Consider the following 19391-nt stretch of genomic DNA (forward strand, 5'->3'; position numbering starts at 1 on the left):
ATGAATAAAAATTAAAAAAATGTTAAAAAATATTTTTTTTCCCAAAGAAAACAAAAATTGATAAGATTTTTGTTTATTATAATATAAATTGTAAAAAAAATTTATTATTATTATAAATTCATTGATTGAATTAAATTATTATGCTATCCTATTGTTCAGTCAGTCTATATATTTAAAAGTTTCAGATACTGATTCATCGATGATTATTCAAGTATTTTCGTCGTCGTTGTATTAATCAGGAATGTAAAGTTTCTGATGACACATGTTTATATGCTGTAGTGTATTACTATCGTGTTGCGATTTCAGTGCCGATGAGCGATTAGAAGATGACTCGTTCTCGTGCGCTGCATTCACAGGAAACTTATCAACACGTACCGATTAGATAAAGCCAGCCGTGGAACATAAGAGAACAATCTTTGTTAGACTGGATGAGACAATATTGAGAATCATCTTTGTGAGTTTCGAAGAAGGAATTTGAAAAAAAGAACGAAAGAAAAGAAGGAAAAGAACGTGTGAAAAAGCAACGAACTCGTGTTGAACGAGGAAGATGGCGGGCTTAGTAAATCGTCTCACGATGGGAGGTCTTGCGCTGTTGATCGCTTTCTGCTTCGTCGTACGAAGTGCAGTCGTCATCGCGCACGGACAGCATGAACATCTATTACATAGACGTGAGTGTTTACTGGCAGTTTCCTCAGTTATTTTGTGAAAAATCGTGATATTTTTGGTTTCAATTACACTACAATGTGATCGATTATTATTTTTAAATATGTGATAAATATTCTAAAATATTATTTATAAAAAATTGTTTACATTTTGTATTTCAAGTTCGAAAGCAATTTGAATTCGAAATTTAAATTTAAAATTTATTATCTTTCAAGTGTTTAAGAAATGTGATGATTCTTCAATGATATTTCAATGATTTATATCAATAAAAGTTTCAGGTATAATTTGATATTGTAATTATAAATAATAATTTTGATTTTTTATTAAATCACATTGGCGTCAATGATTGATAATAGTATGTGCCGATGTGTCATAGCTTAACGAATTAACAATTGTTTTAAATGAAAACTGAAAAAAAGTCTGTTAGTGCTTGATCTTGTCCTTTTTCCGATAAAATCTCTTCCAGTACGAGTGAATTTATGATTCTTGTGTAGTTTCGTTCCTTCATGATTGAGTGATCCTTTCTTCGGTTTCGTGGGGAAATACGAAGAGGCCGGATTTACGCTGTTGATTCTCTTCACAGTTAAGCGAATGTCGGCTTGGAATCATACATAATTAAAGAACAAGGGAAATCTTCCCAACGTTTGATATTTCGATCTAATGCTCTGTTCTCTAAGCCGGATTGCGTCTTAAACAAAGCTTGTCACTGCCTGAAACTATTATGAAATCATACCAAACGTGGAAACAATCTCAATACTTTATTCTCTAAAACATATGATAAAATGCTGTGCAATTTTCTATTCAGAGAATGATTAATTTTACTTAAAATCCTGTGTCAACATATAAATTTTAATTATTTTTTAAAAATAGAATTTTTTTCTTTTAATCTTATAACATAAATGATCATAATTTATATAACTAATCAAATTATAATTTATTCTAAATAATTTTTAAATTTTTGTGATATATGTAAATTGGCATATATGTATATATATACATTTAATTATATTAAATTATACATTTAATTATACTAATTCGAATATAATTTTAAAAAATCTAATATACATATATATATGGATATTTATACAAAATTTAAATATATAAAAATCTGCAAAATACAACTAATATATAATATTATATTAGCATAAATTCAGTTCAGTATTATAATATATAATATTATATAATATAATGGTTGTAATTTGAGAAAACATATCTTTAAGTTTTATTTTTTTAGTTTTAATCTTCTTCAATATTATTTTGCTTAAACATGTTCAATCTATTTATAACAATTCATTCACATTAATTAACTTAATTAATTTAATGTTAATTTAATTAAAAATAAACTATATATTATGCAAATTGAAAAAGCTTGTATTAAAAAAAATTGAAAGATAATTATTCTTAATTAATAGAAAATAGTAAATTTTGATCATTTGTGTTAAACTAATTAAGATTAAATGATTTATTCAAGAATTAAATTAAATCAAAATTAATCATTTTTGCATAATTTCATAATTTTTTAATAAAATACTATTATTTAAAATGCACATGTGACAGTGAACGAATCTACAATTACATAAATAAAGTGTACAAGTTGCGCAAAGATTCTGACAACAATTGTTTGTAAATCATTCGCGCGAGAAAAAATAAATAAAATTCCTCGAAGTAAATATGCACTATACAATGTCGAAAACAATGAAAATGTATTCAACATGAAATATAATAATGGCTTCTGTTTATAAAACTAGTATCGTTGCGTAATAGACTGAAACTATGGTAGCGAAATATGTTAACCTCGTTCATCGATCGGCAAGCTTCTTGTTGGAAATGACTGAAAGATGTCATCGGTAATTATTTAGAAAATACTTAAAAATATTGATTATTTTGTTTTTTTTTAACATCAAATATCAATATTCAAAAGATTTCTAAATACTAATACAATATTTTTGAAACTAAACTATTTATTTTAATGTAAAGAGAAGGTTAGTTTTTATGATTTATTTTAACACTAATTATATATACTATTATGAAAATGTATAATTAAAGTTAATTAAAATTAATTACAATAACAAAGATTCGCAATTGAGTCATCGATTTAGTGCATATATTCTTACTAGTAAAATAATATTACGTCATAAAATAGGTGCGTAAGTTACTTAAATACAACAATAACATAACCTATCGGAAATCGCATCGATTGTTTAATAATCATGGGTATACGTAATGGATGATATGGGTTAAATTGAGTTAAATTGAAATCGATATTCAAATTGAAAAATAACTTAATTACGATTAATTTTGCTTAATTACAATTGATAGAATTTAAATGATATCATCTATATTATCCAAGCACGTTTAACCTGATTTAAGCTACGATCGTTAGAATATGCCCTACTTTAATGGTTAATGTCTGTAGCAATGACAATAGATTTTTAGGAATAGAATATAATAAGATTTAAAAAATTAAATGAAACTTTAAAAAATATTAAACATACTTTATAAAAATTATATACATTTTTACAATATGGAAGTTTTCCATTTATCAGATAAATATGTGATGTATTTTCAGACATTTTTAATCTTATCTTTATTTTCCTCATAATTTAGGATATTTATAGATAATTAATAATTTAATAATTTTTCTATAATTATAATTTATTTATAATTTTGTTATCTTTGATGATAATATTATATTTACAAATGGCTTTCTTGTAGCATTATAATTAAAAAAAGTATTTGTTTAAATTAAAAAAAAAATGTTAAAATCATTCATTTAAAAACATTTGAAATTTTTTAGTTATGATATTAATATATAAAATAAGTCATGTAACATAATCATATATTAAAATAAACGTAAATTAATTATTGCATAAAAAATATTTTTATTTAAAAATTTCATGATATAGAAGAAGATATAATTTGATCATATGTAGTTTTTTGTAAATGTATATATTAATAGAGAATAAAATATATAAAAATTAATTTTTTTTAAATGGAATTATATTTTTAATATATTAATCATTGCAAATTGTGATTCCCTATAACAAAACTATTAAGCCATAAATAATAAAATATTATTAATATAATTTAATTAGAATTTTATATTATGTGAAATATAAAACATAAATAAAGAGTTGATTTATCTCTTAAAACTAATAATATTTTATTATAAATATACATATATATTTTTTTTATAGAATTTTTTATAAAATTTGCATCAATTAATTTATTAAAAAATATACGGTTCTATTTAAAAAAGGATAAAGTTAACCTTCATATATTTCATATATATTCACTTAAAAGAAAATTAATAAAAATACCAAATTATAATATCATCTTTTCCAAAAAATCTTTTTTCATACAAAAAATAATTTACGAATTAATAAGATTGATCATGGTATGTGACTCACTTCCAGTATTATTATTAATCATATAATTATTCAAATTATCATTAATTCTAATATACATTCAAAAATAAATTTTTTTCAACTTTTTAGTATAAAGTTCCATGCATCACATATTTAATTAAATATCTTCCTAAAAACATCGTTTTAAAAAAACCAGATTATTATTCATCAAAGATAAATCCAATTAAATTCAAAAAATTACAATGGAAAATGCATCGTAATAAAGAATCATTGTTTGATTATTGGATTGGTGAGAAAGTTATATTAATTTTTGATTTTGAAAAAATAAGAAACCTTCAAATAGGTCGTATATCATACTTGTGATAAAATCATTTTATAGTAGCATTCTATGTTTACAAAATATTCTATTCTTGTCCGAGTTTAAAAAATAAATGTAAATTAAACATTTAAACGTAATATGAAACACACTCTCTGTATTTTCTTTCTTATATTACACGAATATAAAAAATGAAATGAAAAACATTTGCTATATCCTTTTAAATAAACAAATTGAATGATGATAATAAGAAAAATTTTATATTTACAATATTCAATCGAATTTTGAACTAAAACGTAATAATGAATTTTACACAGATTTTACAATGATTTTATAAAGATTCATTCAAATTAAATTAATTTTAAAAATTCGAATATATAATTGGATAATAAATCAATCTACTTATAATCATTTACCAAAGAATTATCTTCTAAAATAACTTTCTCACCGACTCAAATAGAATTTGGTGATAAACTCACGCTAGACGAGGAGGACGCGTGAACAAGCGGCGTGGAACGATGCCGTCGTCTAATCTGACGTGAGCCGCGCGCCATCAGAGCGGATCTTCTCTAGTCGAGTTGCGTAACACGTAACGATAGTGAGAGCGTGCACAGAGGACGGTGCGAGATATAACGACGAGTGAAGCGTTGGCCTGGCCAGAGATCAAGATCGAGTCAAGCCTGGCCTGACGGGAGATCTCCTTCTCGAGAATTCATCGGGAATGACGACCATTCGATTTGGGCCGTTGAAACGACGCCGAGAGGAGGAAGACGTTTCAACGGCGGTACGAGAATGACAACGATCAGGACGGTGGTCGGGATCTCGAGGATCCTGGTCCTCGTTCCTGTCACCGTCTGCGCGACCATTTCTTACGTCGGTGAAGAACCGCCGCGATGCAGCAACCGAACACCGCCACTTCGTATGTATATGCGGCCAGAGTTGGGCATTAACACGTGCTGAAAAATTAATTAGTTAAAAATTTCGAATAAAATTGCTTTAAAATGGTAAGTTTGTTTAAAATAATAATAATAATAATAATTTATTCGTAGCTTTTGTAGCTTTTTAATGGTTGTCTCGATAATTTGATTAAATTTATTCTATTCGAAGTAATTTTATTCTTAATTTCAACACCGTTAAAAAACTTTTTGCCCATCTCTATCACGTAGACTCTGTGTCCAGTGGACCCATAGATCCCCTATTCTTTAGAAATCTTGATCGATCTTTGTGCACAATTAGATAATTAGTTCTGTTCACGGTGAATGAAACACACGTAGGAAGCACGTAGCATGCGACAATGAATATGCAAATTTGCATTAAGACGATTTGCATTATTAACGTTTTCATCGTTTGGATTTTTTAAAATAATCATGCGTGTAACATGAATTTGCATGAATTTTTTTCCAGAGACATTGGCGAAATGTCAATACGACGCTGATTGTATGAAGAATGCTTATTGCTGGAACCAGGAAGCCTGTTTGTGCAAGGAAAATTACATTGTCTATAAAAATCGCACGCACGTGGAATGCCTCAAAGGTAAAATTTTTCCAGAATCATTCGTATTGTTCCTATTGTCAGTGTTTGGCGTTGAATTGATTACGTGATTAACTCACGTTTTAAATTATGTGATCCTTATACGTTGTCACGTATGTTTGTTAATAATTTTTTTTTTTTTCGTGATTTATATTTTCATTAAATTGTTGATTTCAATTTTATTTTCATTTTTTCCATTCATTTATCGAATCGAATAACGATGAAAGATTAAATATTAGATAATTTCTATTTCTTTTCAAGTTTTAAAAACATTTGAAATGCATAATTATTTAGGGAAGAAAAATAATAAGAGAATTGTAAATAACTAGATGTACAATAATCTCATAAGTATATCTTATATGAATTCAACTAATGGAATAATCTCAAGAGAGCAAAATTATTAAATTATAAAATATTCAATGATTTAATCATCTATTATTCTATTATTAAAAAATATTTCCAGTTGAAAATGTATATAAAAAAATGTACGCAAAAATTATTACTAAAAATCAAATTTCTCAAAATATATTATTTTTTCGACTGTGTAATACATTATACGTGAAAGTTGATAAACGAACGATCAGATTCATCAACTTTTTTCTCGTTGCCTTTTGTTTGTTAATAAGAATGAATAAGTTGATAGATAGTTGGATATTGTTATCATATACTTGGATATTCATACACGCCAAATATTTATTTCTCAACGAAAACATTGAAAATCTATTGTACCTATTAATTCGACTAATCACCGTTCTGATCGGTAAGTTAGAATGTAGTGTCACCGACCTCGATAAACGTGATCCTACAAACATCATTTTTCGTCCAAGTGTTCCAAGTCGTTCCTTTCTCACGGTCTTTCCGTCTTCTAGAGCGTGTCCGTTCATCATGCTCGCCGGTGCGACAAAAATCAACTATATTTCCTAGGATTTTCCCACGAGGGACAGACCTTTAACGAAATGGCAGAACTAGCTTGAAAATTGGGATCGAATTGACGAGAATTTATTTCCACAGTTGCGAACGCTATCGGGGATCCTTGCGAGGCGGACGTTCAGTGTCGCGTGACCTTCGCTCCTTACTCGGAGTGCCGACAAAATATCTGCCAATGCTCCGATGGTTCCCACTACGTGGAAGGAAGATGTTACGAGTCTGTAGGTGAGTGCACTTTACTTCCTTTCCTGAAATCTCGTCGGCATCTCGTGAGTCCCGCTACAATTATTTCACCGCCTTCGTGAAAACGATTCATCGAGCAAAATGTATTTTCCGTGTAATATGCTTTTAATATTTTAAGTGAAATAATTTAACGGAGAATTTAATGCGATTGCTTCATTCAAATCGGGCGGGTATCTAATGTAAATATCCTTGAAATATTATTTGAACGTCTTCGAAATGGTATTTTTAAATTCATGTGTTAATAACGACTAATTTAATTCTATGCTTTATTTAAGAGGTTAAATATAATAAGAAATTTTCAATCCTTTTTATTTCATAGTATAGGTAAATTAATTATGAAAATTCTTTGGTATATAATAAAATTTATTATATTTATTTGATTTGTTGAAATAGGATGATTATATTTTTTTTAACAATTGATTTAGAAGAAGTACATATTTTTTTTAAAGTGAAAATAAAATAATTATTTTTCCAATTGAACAATATTTAATGATATGCCAAAAAGAGTTTTTTTTTGCTCAATTTTTTTTTGAAAAATTTCTCAAAAATTTTTCCTTTGGTTTATAATAGTTTGTAAATGAAAAAAATAATATAGAAAATTATTTAAATATATAGGATGAATTTAATAATTTTCTTCGATAAATTTATTTATCGAATGATTTATTTTTCTATTTATTTTTAGGTTAGATGTAATGAAGTAATGGAGTAAGATTATTCTATTTTATGCCAGTCACATATTTTTATATGTTTATCTTATTTACAAACTACTATAAATTTTTTTTACTTGAGATTTTTTATATGAAGCTAGTTAATAATGATATAGTATACTTGAAATTATCAGTCGAAGAAGTGCAAATATTTCCATTTATCAATTTCAAAAAATTTTTTTCTCCAATTGTGTTCATTAAACCTTATCTTATAACAGTTAAATTCTTAGCTATCGTAAAATAAAAGATATGAGTATCAATTTAAATAAACAATTAAAGTTTTATTTTTTCTATTTTTTCTAAAATATATTATTTGCTAAAAATCAATGTTTAGTTAATTATTATTCTCTAATTCATTCATCACAAAAATTTGTCAATTTTTCATATTAATTTGATTAGTACGATTGATTAAAAATCGTTGAATAGAAGCTATACGCAAAAATTAAGATATCTGATATTATAGAAATGATAGTTTAATGATAATGGAATGTTATAAAATATCGATTTTTTTATCATTTCAATGAGCTATTATATTATCAAATAATTTTTTGTTCTGATTTTTCCAGAATGAAAAAATAATACATTTCTCAAAGCAAGTTAACCTCTCTTGATTCATTATGACACGAATTTCTCAAAGCAACTTAACCTGTTTTGATTCATTATTGAAATGGCACGAATTTTCTATTTCATTGTTATTACATTATATAATTATCCATATATTATTTTAATTTTTAATTTTACATACCATATTATTATTCTTATATCTTTATTAATAATATTACATTTTATTATATTATATCATTTTTATTGTATAAATGATTTCAGTTCTAAAAATTATTTATATAATTGTTAAGATATTACAGCTCTTTTTTTTACAATGATATCACAGTTTCAATTTTTCGTTTACAAGCTCTAATCAAAATATATTGTTGCTCAGGTCTAGGAGAGCCTTGTCAAACGCATCGAAACTGCTACATCAGAGACAGTTACTGCGTGACAGGATATTGCGCATGCACTTTGAAGTATCATCCTAATCCTCGCAATGATGGTTGCATACCAAGTATCGGTAAGTATTTCCAATCAATTTTAGATGGATAAAATTTCAAATGGTTTTTTTTTCCCCTTATAGTCAGTCGACACGAAATTTGAAGGGATAATAGGAAAAGAAGAATGGATCACAAATATAAAATTTGAACTTTGGATTTATTAGGATCATTTAATGAAAAACTATTGTATTCGATTCTATGCAAATGTAACTATCTTTAGTGCAAGTCAATGCAAGTCAAACGTATAATAGACGATTTTGATATCTGTCTCATCCTATAAAAAATATATTGTATATTGTAAAATTGTTTCCATGAAAATTGCAAATATTAGTTTTTATTTTATTGACACATGCTCAAAATATATTAGCAATATGCATGTCAAATATTTTTATTTGCAAATTGATTTTTTTATACTAGTTTATTTTAACTTGAGAATAAATCTTATCAGACTTTTGATAGATTATAAATATATTTTATAGATACTAAGATAAAGCTAGATATTGGCTTGATGATTTGACTATTGATTTTAATAACATAAATAGTATTTGATGTATTTTCAATGCTATTGAATAGTATTGAAAGATTTTTATTAATATCTCATAAATTAATAAATACCCAAAGTTAAAATTTTAGATTTAACTTTTAAATTAAAATTTTTTTGAATTATAGCTTTTCATTCATAATTTAATCAATTCTTCTCATAACGCAAAGAATAAAATCGAAATATTTGCATATTTTTGACAGAATTAGGGGAAAAGTGTTTGAAGGATTACGAATGCGTGGCGGAGAATTCGAGATGCATCGATATTTGTTCGTGCAAAGTAGATCATGTATTATCGAAAGATGGTAAACAATGTCTGAAAGTTCGCAATTCTGTGGGGGAATCGTGTCAAGAGAATTCTCAATGCCAATTGGGCATCAAAGATTCCGAATGTGGATCTGATGGTAAATGCAGTTGTATCGAGAATTTCCATCAACGAGGCTCCGTATGTTTCAGAGATATGAGTGAGTACCACTGGTATAAATCGATAAGATAAACTGAAAAAGAATTCAATTAACACTGAATTATTATTTTAGTGTTGAACGATCGATGTCAAAGTCATAGAGATTGTGTCACCGTCACTTATAAGCATTCCAACATTACCGAAGTGATGAACGTCGATTGCATAGACAGTACGGGATTCGATTTTTTTCGTCCCTAAACGAAAATTACATTTTTCTCTGAGAGAATTGTATTTTTTTTCAGATACATGCGTTTGCGCCAAGGATTACATTATGTCGAAGGAATTATACGATTGCATCCGATATAGCGACAACGGTAATTATTTATTATTAAAAAGTGTATTAAAAAGTATTTTTGTATACCAAATTGTAAATAAATTCTATTTATTTTCAGGCGCTGAAAGTACAATTTCTTGGCAACAGATTTTTCGAATTCTTCCTTTTATATTTTTCTCGACTTTTTTGATAATTTGAGCATTAGAAAAAAGTCTAAAAAAAAAAAAAAAAAAAAAAGTAACACAGTTGTTTACAATTTTATCAACGTATAATAATGTTTTAATTGTACAATTATATATTTATTCGAATATTTTTTTAGTTTTATTGTAAATACGTTATATTTATATATAGATAGATAGAAAAAAAAAAGAACATATCGCTACCAAAGATAAGTCCATTTCCTCTGCGTGTTAACTATCAGTCGATTCATATTTATTCACATCACAGAACAATAATGACTTTCTCTTCTTTTAAACGCGGATTAATAAATAATGACCGTAAGTGTGTAATTATTTTCACAATAATGTTATACTAGAATGAACAATAACGAAAGATAAGTTATACGAAAATATACACATATCGATATAATATTATTATTATTGTTGTTAATATTTGTTTTTTTTTTTCCTAATTTTTCCTAAATGTTCGATCAAATTCAGTATTCAATACTTTCCAATCTTCTTTTATCATATCCGCAGCCTTTTCAGCGATCATATAAGCAACCGCATTCGTATGGCCTGTTACTATGGTAGGGATTATACTGGCATCCACAACTCTGAGACCATTGATCCCGTGCACTCGTAACCTGTGATCCACTACACCCGAGTTCCTCCTTGGGCCCATCTTACACGTTCCTACGAAATGACCCAGGGTCGTGGTCACTTGCCGAGCAACACAAGCCCAATACGGATCTGTACCGAACGGGACATGTTTGCATCCTGGAAACGCAACTGGCAGTAACGTTGCATTGAAACGTTTAAACGCTTTGGTCGATGCCACTTCTATGGCCTGAAAAATTAACTTTAAATAATTTCATCGGATAAATTTGCTGAAAGGAAGAGTCGAAAATATCAATAGATTGAATAAATTGCAAAGTTTTTAGAAATTTAAATGATTTATCATAAGTGGTGTTGGTGACAAAGAAAAAGGAAGTCGCAACATGAAATGAAAATTAAAAGAATGCATAAATAAGTATTGAAGAGAAGTGATTGCAAGGTACAAGGTAAACAGCTACCGAGATAAATATTACATGGAAAGTAATAACCTTTCTAATGCCTCGAACCATAGTTCTGAGATCGTCTTCGTGATCATAGTAATTTGTTTCGAAAATAGGTCGGTCAAAGGGATCGGAGCTTTTCAAAGTAACTCTCCCCCTACTTTTCGGCTGCAAGAGGACTGGAACGATGGAAAAGGCGTCGTAACCTTCGTAACCAGTGAATACTTCTTTGTAAAATTCGTTCGTCAAACCCAGAAGACCTCTGTAACTACCCGATATATCTCCGGTTAGAGCGCTTATACCTAGAACCAGTTCAATATCCGGAACATTCGTTTCTTTCGTTTCGTTTAAGAATGAACGTTGATTCAAATAATCGGAATTTACTGTGATTGTAGTTATATTTGGAGGAAGAGAAGCTGGAAAATAAGAAAGCATATAATTAAATAAATAAATAATATTGGATGCGATATCTCTTTGAAAATTAATTCTTTCTGTAAAAAGTTTTAAATATCATCAGAGAATATATATGGAAACTAAAAATATATCTAAATACTTTAGAGAGATTATTGACATTTTATTTAAATTTTAAGCAATTTTTTTTTTATTTCAAGATATTCATTTTATTATGAAATATAAGACTGTTATATATTCTTTTTTTTTTTAATATGAATTTTGAATTTTCATCATATGAATATGTGTTTTATTTTCAAGAAATAAAAGAGATTTGAGATCTTTCTCAAATTAAAATATATTGTCAAAATAAATATTTTAAATAATTTTTTCTTATATATATATATATATATATATATATTTAATTGATTAATCTTAATTTTCGATATTGATAAATACTTTTATTACTGAATAATTATTCTTACACAATTAAAAAAACTTAACTACAATGATTTTTACCTTGACATATTGATGCTTACGTTACTACCGATTTCAAACGTTGATTTCAAGAAATTGTTCATTTCAATTATATCTATTAATAACAATATACTCATAGATATGAATTATGCTTGAATATTAATTATATATATTTAAATTAAACGAATTATAATTATATTTTCCATTTCTATCTTGAATCTAACTCAAATTGAGATTAATTAAAAACTAATCTATCTCAAATTCACTATAAAACAATTATACAAAAGCTTAAAAATGCAATACAATATAATTCAAAAATTATGATTGGTATAAGAATATATATATCAAAATTCCAAATTGAAAGATACAATTTACAAACTCACAATTGTTCAAATAAAAAAAAGTATTGGCTCAAATTGCAAATTTTGAGTCACCATTGTTGTCAATTTGTATCATATCTATTAGCTTCCCAAATATACTCTCAATCTGTGTAAAACTTTCTGCAAAAAGAATCAATTTTTGAAGAGATACGCTTACGTTGATTACAACTCGAAGAGATTTATATTACCTTTTTTGTCATTGAATCTTTTCAAGTGATCACGAAATTTCGTATTATTAACTTGAAATTTTTTCATTAGCCGGATAGATCGATCTTCTTTCGTGTCGATAAACGCAAGACATTCCGCTCCTCCGGGTACCGTTAAGGGTCCAGTTCCTTTGACAAAATAATCCAAAATATTGGCCAGATTCGAGGCAATCCGGGGCTCGACGATAGTCACGCTCTCATTTACGAGAAAAGTCAACATGGACATGCTGACATGATCTTGGAGGTTATATCCGACCTGCAGATCCTCGATCGAATCGATATTCAAAGATTCGAGGTGATCTTTGGGTCCTATTCCAGATAGCATTAACAATTGTGGCGAATTTAAAGTGCCTAAATGAATATAAGAAATTTATCCTTTTCGATCCCTACGACATGTATGAGAAATATTTTGGCTCACCCGTTGAAAGTATTATCTCCTTACTAGCAGAGACGAATCGTTTTCTGCCATTTTTAACGAATTCGACGCCCACTGCCACTTTTTTCTTTGGATCGATTACGATCCTCGTCGCTCTGGACAATTTGGACAAATGGAAATTCTTTCGTTCGCGGATGGGCCTCAAGAACGCTTTGCTCGCGCTAACTCTACGTCCGTTCCTGAGATGGACCTGCGCTGTCGAAAAACCAATTACATTGGCCGCATTGTAATCGATTACGTCATATCCTAATTCCTCGCCACCGCGAAGAAAACATTCTCTCAAAGGCGAGACGTATGGAGAGGATATCACGTCCAAATATCCTCCTTTCCCATGAAACCTGAAAGATTCGTGTCGAATCAATGTTTAAATTTTTCACTTTTAATTGCCACAAGTATTCTATTTAACGAACATTTATCTGACATCCTCTCGTTAAAGATTTGTTAAGCAAACATTGGCATGTTGTCACTTTCTAATATTTCAACAGTTCGGTCACGTATTCGCAATTAGTACGTTTTACAACTTTGTTGTCTTTAATACCTGTATTGCAAAGGTCGTATCCCACTTATATTTCCAATCGAATTGAAACAATGTGAAGAATAATAAAAAAGTATGATTTTTCTATTATTAATTTTATTTTAACAGAATTCAATACGAATGTAATGATATTTAATTGTTAATTGTTACATTACAAAATTATTTAATCAATGATAATATCATCTCTATTCTTCATTTTTCTTTCTTATTTTCTATACATTTTCAATGAATTCTGATTTAAATTTCTTTTTTTTAGTGAACAAAAGATATGGTAATTTTTTGAAATAGAAGAATATTATAAATTGCAGCCTTGAAAAATTTTATCTTAAAAATTCATAATAAATTTTTTTCAGATAATCTAGATTGATCCATAATATTCATATGTAATCAGAATAATTATAAAAATTATATTATAATTTTAATAAAAATCATTATCTTTCTAAAACTTGTATCTTATATATTTTCACATCGAAATTGAATTTCTAATTATATAATTTGAAAATATATATATCCACCTTATATCTTGATCCAGCAATTTGCAATTTTCCGATTTGATAAAATAGGGGAGGACGTTTTGATAACTCCAGCCTGGGTTGCCTTGCGCTGCCCAATTATCGTAATCGTTCGGCGATCCTCTCGAATATATCATGAAATTCACCACGGAGCTACCACCGACCGCCCTGCCTCCTGGCAAATTGCAACGGCCGTTCTTCATCGATAAACAGTAACCGTCGGTTCCGTCGGTATTTCGGGGCCTCGGCTCGCTTGTGTGCAGACGGACGTAGTCCGTGACGTGCAAAGCCGGAGCAAGCAATGGTATATCCGTGAGGAAAATCTCGTCTTTGCCCTCTTCGAGTAGCAACACGTTCCACTGCGGGTTTTCCGTCAACCGATTCGTCAAAACGGAACCAGCCGAACCAGCCCCGATTACGATGAAATCGTATTCCTGGGAGAAGCGCGTTTGATCGGGGATCGAGTCGTCTTGTCCTTTCAAAAGTCCGAAAAGAAATAAATAAATAGTTTTCAGAATCGCGGGAGGAATAATGGATTGCACGGAGGACGGAAGCAAGGCGATTATCAAGAATTTTAACATTGTAGAAATTTAATTTCGATTTGGTGAAAAAAAAAGAAAAATAAATATTGGTTAGGGAAACACTTTGTCACTTTGGCACTTGTCACGGTAAGTAGTGGTTTTGGACAGACACGTTGCTTTAATCGACGTTTAAAGATTTATTCGATTTGAAATTATTTTATTTGGTCGAAAAGCAACCACCTCGGTTGAAACCTCCCATCGTCACCGACTCCCGCGATCTTTGTGCTTCGTTCGAACCGAAATTACTCGACACGATCGGTATCTTTGCACGAGTGACACCTGATGGAATTCTTGATGGTGTTTGTGTTGTTAATATGGTCAAGGTGTAACGACGCGAGTCGCATAACAGATGCGTACAAAATGAATTACAGAGATGATAAAGAAGTCATTGAGTCATGAATGAGTTTTTTCAAATGTTTAATAAAATTAAAACGTAAAATTAATGAAAATTGATTGATTGCAAAAATATTGTGATTAAATTTTCAAAGGTTTTATTAAGTTTCGGGCATAAAATTATACAAAAAGTCGTGTTGCAAAAGACGGAAGATTAATTAAAATTTGTTAAGAATCGAAACGCGTTCTTATGTAAATGTGAAACGAGTCGTACATTTCAATTTCTCAGTTCTTTTTTTCTTATATTTAATTTTACATTAAATGTTAATATTAATATATAATTCGAAAATTTTTTATACGAGATTTTAATTAATAACAAAATTAGAACGTTGTCTTCATGACGTTATAAGGATTTAATATTTAAATAATTAAATATTTGTGTAATTGAGAGATATTTGTGTAATATGAAATTTCACGTTTTAAATGATATATTGATATTATTATTCGTATTTATAATTAATATTTAAGATATAAACAGAATTTGCAGAAAGCGAAAACTAAATTTTTGAAGATATGCAATTTTCGAAATTTAAGTTGTAAGAAAATTAAATTAAAATCAGTTAATTATTCGTAAAGTATAAATAATTAAGTAATTATAAAACTATTTTGTTTTTTATTTCAATATTTGTACAATATACAATACATATTTATATATAATTTATATTTGTAATAGTCAAATTAATATTTAAAATATAATATTTTTAAAATTTGATTAATCTAAAAAAGTATCTAAACAGAATCTGTAGATAATGAAAAGAGAATATCTTAACTGTCTTTAAACGATTATATTCATATATTTCGTACGTATTTTCTGTTGCTAAAAATAATTTCTTCATTTTCAAATAATGATAAAGTAGGAATCCTTTTATTTGATATAAGTACAAGTAATAGAAATTTTTATTAAAACTACAGATATATATATCATAAATTAAATATAAAATAAAAAAATTATGTAATCTTTTTTTTATCAATGGAATTTGAGAATAATATTATAGATAAAAATATCTAACTATTTTCATCTTATGTTACCGATTCAGTATAGAACAAGATTGCGATATGAATAGTGACTGAATTTAAAACTAAATTTTATTATTAAAAATTGTAAATAAAGATTTAATAAGAAATAGAATAAACCTACAATAATCTTATAAATGATTGAATAATTAATGATTAATCATATAATAAATTACGAAAATCAATTAATGAAAAATGCTTTTGAATAATTATATCATAAATATTCATACAAATATGAATTTTATTAAAAATATTCTCAATATTTTAATTTTATAAAAATAAAAATATTGAAAAAATAAATGATCAATTTGCTTGTTCAATATTCTCATAATATAAGATATAAGATCAGTGGCTCTATCTAACATGTTTAAAGGAAATTACAGTAGAACGAATTTTAAAAACGCGGTAACAATGAAAGAATTTCGTGCACATTTATTTACGAAATTATGTATCTGATAATATTCTCCTGTGTTAAAATACGTGAATCAAAGTGTTGTGTGTATTGTTTATTTTGTAGTCAAATTATAACGAATGTAAAATTTTTACATATAAACACATTTAATTAGTGATTTTGTTAATATCGAAAATATAACCTCGCTGAACAAACTCGAATAATCTTAACAATACGTTCGTTTGTCTTTTGAAGTGTAATATATGTTTATTTGAAGATATATATATATATATATTAATTCTGATCAAAAATGAACAATGTAAATTAACCGTGAATATAAACAATTTGTTTGAAAGATACATTTCATTTAGAAGATAGAAATGAGTATCGTACAGATATCTTTTCATATGGTAAAGTAAATATTGGAAATCGAGCCAATCAAGGATGGAGCAATTTAAGAATTCGATCGTTGATTCGTGAGTTTCGAGGGAATCTCGTTCGAACTCGATTTGCAAGGCGGATAGCAATTTTCAAAGTGTTCCGGAAAGCCTTTCCCCAAAGGATCGAGTCGACGAAGAAGAATCGGGAGTGAAATAAAGTGGAAAGCCTTTTTTCAACGGGAAATGTTGGCATGCGGGGTCACAGGGCAGATACGATCGGGCTTCTTTCCAGTGACTGGTTGGTTGTGGAATGTTTTTCACGACGCGTGGAAATAAGGAATGAGAATTGGTTTCCTACCATAGCGACGACTATATAGAGATTCTCGAACACTATCGTTAGAGAGTGTGTGTAATTCGAGCAATCTACTTTAGACAATTTGGATAATGTAGACGCTCTGGATAATCGAATTTAATCACACATTATATTAGATTATCATCGAGGAACAAAGGAGCGTGGTTGGGAGAGTCAGTGAGTATCGTATTAATCAAGGGATGGGGGGTTAAATTTAAAGGAGATTCCCGAGATTCGCGAGTCCTCGTAGGAGCAAGTTGCTCGAAAATTTGCAATGGGGAGAATATCGAAGGGCCATCGCTAACGCAGTGGTGGGGGAAGTAGAACGCATCGGCACCAGGGTGAGAGGCAGCGGGTTCGGGAGAACGCGCAGCCGCAAAAGGGCAGGGTGGGAAGGCTGTTAGTTCGGAGCTCTTTCAAGGGGTGGTCTGTCAGTTTACCGGATGACCGCGTGAGCGCGCTGCCGCGCAAGACCAACCCTCTATTCGCGCTACATCCGGCGAACGTGACTGATCGTGCTCGATTCTCGCGATTCCGTTGCAAAACATTCGCTTTCTCGCTCGATCGATCTCGCGATTTTTTTTCGTTACCATTATTTCCCTCGCTTCAAATCCCTCTTCGATCTCCGTAATCCGTAATTTTCAATCCGCTAATGTGCTATAATCCACGGGTTGGAAAGTCACCACCACCTATCGACCGCCGTCACTGACCGGTTCGTTTCTCGCACTTTTGCTCTTTTTTCCCCCATACCGACCGTCTTCACCTTGGATCCTCGGATACGTTCTCACGCCTCTCCTCATCTCTACGCTATTCTGCGCAATTTTCGTGCCCGTAAACCCTTCGAAGCAAAAGGAAGAAGAAAAAAAACGGACATTTACATAAGTGCAGCTGTCTGTGACAATCGAATGATAAGTTAATCGAGGAGGAAGAGAAGAAAAGAGAAGAGGAGGGCAAGGAAGAAGAAGAAGGGGACGAGAGTTACAGTTACGAGGAGGGAGGGAGAAGGAGGGAGAAGTGATTCCTTTCCTCGCGTAGAATGAGTGTGTAGTGTATTCTTGGTGGATGGTATCTGGCAAGGATCGGTAGCTGGTTCGTGATGGGGGTGGGAAACAGTTTATCAGACGTGGCCACTACAAGTAGTCCACCAGAAAGATAATGCAGATAAATGTTTCCGGAGGGAAGAGCGGACAAGTAACACAGGATTACATATTGTCAGGTACGTGTATTTTTCCCCTCCCCTTCACTCCTTGCCACCACTCCGTGCGTACACGTCCACAGTTATCCGCGTAGTTGTTCGAATATTATTGTTCGTGCGCATTTTTTTTTTTTTTTTTTTATTTAAGTAATAAAAGTATGTACGAATGTACGTACATTTATACGAGGCAGGGCATGAAACTTTTAACGAAATCTATCTGAAATCTTTATTATTATATCGAGGTAACTTTCAACACGCCAACCAGGAGTGGAGACTATTGTTCCGTATGCAAATTTACATTCGGATTGTCCAATGGGGCATAATATGCGTAATGGGATGTGAATACCTTTGACCAAGTATATTTTCGATTTTTATTTCGTTATTCGGGAAACGGGATCCTTTTTGTTTATCCTCTATATATGTGTATACGATATCGTGTGATACGATGCCACGTAATCTCGATAAATTCGTAGTCGTGTAATTTGAAAGGTAACGAGGTATATAACGTTCATTATCACCGGAGGTCACCTTATCCTTGTCCAACCGTGAAGGGAAAACGCACGGTTCGTTTCGTGACGAAATCGAACGCGAGCGGGGACGATAAACGAGGTAACGTGACCGATGGCATTAGCTCCGGCGACTAAGTAACTGAAAAATCGCAAACATACGGTGCAAGAGTATCATTAATCGACCGATCTCCCGACCTCGACTCTAACCTCGATTCAAGGTTTCACATACACGTTCAGTCAATGCTCGGCCGTATTTACCTTACCGATGCCTCCTTTACATAGGAAAAGTATGTGTAACGTGGATCTATAGCGCGTTGGTGTAAAGCACCAATTGTATTATTCACGA

At 29.8% G+C, this 19391-nt stretch overlaps 3 protein-coding genes across 10 annotated transcripts in view; 2 read left to right on the forward strand and 1 right to left on the reverse strand.

Moving 5' to 3' along the window:
* Positions 1-213: 213 nt before the first annotated feature.
* On the forward strand, positions 214-10509 carry LOC409768 (uncharacterized protein DDB_G0272420). 6 transcript variants are annotated; one of them, XM_006560160.3, is made up of 9 exons: positions 451-668; positions 4808-5266; positions 5752-5880; positions 6889-7029; positions 8692-8820; positions 9545-9805; positions 9878-9973; positions 10047-10118; positions 10197-10509. In XM_006560160.3, exons 2-9 carry the CDS (start codon positions 5140-5142, stop codon positions 10274-10276), a joined length of 1035 nt encoding a protein of 344 aa, XP_006560223.1. In that variant the 5' UTR covers positions 451-668; positions 4808-5139; the 3' UTR covers positions 10277-10509. The 6 variants fall into 6 exon arrangements, with proteins under 6 accessions (XP_016768731.1, XP_006560223.1, XP_006560225.1 ...); XM_006560162.3 differs by lacking the exon at positions 451-668 and adding an exon at positions 884-941; XM_006560163.3 differs by lacking the exon at positions 451-668 and adding an exon at positions 884-941 and having other exon boundaries at positions 4832-5266.
* LOC413098 (glucose dehydrogenase [FAD, quinone]) lies at positions 10170-15094 on the reverse strand. The gene is made up of 5 exons (XM_396549.6): positions 14234-15094; positions 13166-13521; positions 12730-13098; positions 11343-11710; positions 10170-11086 (listed from the first exon to the last, which is right to left on the reverse strand). Exons 1-5 carry the CDS (start codon positions 14809-14811, stop codon positions 10706-10708), a joined length of 2052 nt encoding a protein of 683 aa, XP_396549.3. The 5' UTR covers positions 14812-15094; the 3' UTR covers positions 10170-10705.
* A 2580-nt stretch (positions 15095-17674) lies between these two features.
* LOC410140 (gamma-aminobutyric acid type B receptor subunit 2) overlaps positions 17675-19391 on the forward strand; it is a 218919-nt gene continuing 217202 nt past the window's right edge. For all 3 annotated transcript variants that reach the window (XR_408888.3, XR_408889.3, XM_006560833.3), the window contains exon 1: positions 17675-18557. The gene's annotated coding sequence lies outside the window, so the exon portion shown is untranslated. The remainder of the gene's footprint in view (positions 18558-19391) is intronic.

Source organism: Apis mellifera, linkage group LG7, assembly GCF_003254395.2.
Source record: "Apis mellifera strain DH4 linkage group LG7, Amel_HAv3.1, whole genome shotgun sequence".
Lineage (NCBI taxonomy): Eukaryota > Metazoa > Arthropoda > Insecta > Hymenoptera > Apidae > Apis > Apis mellifera.

Bases quoted from the DNA above. Each gene is read 5' to 3' on its own strand.
- LOC409768 (XM_006560160.3), top strand. From the start codon at position 5,140: ATGACAACGATCAGGACGGTGGTCGGGATCTCGAGGATCCTGGTCCTC. The intron at 5,267-5,751 runs GTATGTATATGC...ATTTTTTTCCAG, and splicing joins CAACCGAACACCGCCACTTC to AGACATTGGCGAAATGTCAA. The intron at 5,881-6,888 runs GTAAAATTTTTC...TTATTTCCACAG, and splicing joins GCACGTGGAATGCCTCAAAG to TTGCGAACGCTATCGGGGAT.
- LOC413098 (XM_396549.6), bottom strand. From the start codon at position 14,811: ATGTTAAAATTCTTGATAATCGCCTTGCTTCCGTCCTCCGTGCAATCC. The intron at 13,522-14,233 runs GTGGATATATAT...CGAATCTTTCAG, and splicing joins TTGCTGGATCAAGATATAAG to GTTTCATGGGAAAGGAGGAT. The intron at 11,711-12,729 runs GTAATATAAATC...CTTATTTTCCAG, and splicing joins AAGATTCAATGACAAAAAAG to CTTCTCTTCCTCCAAATATA.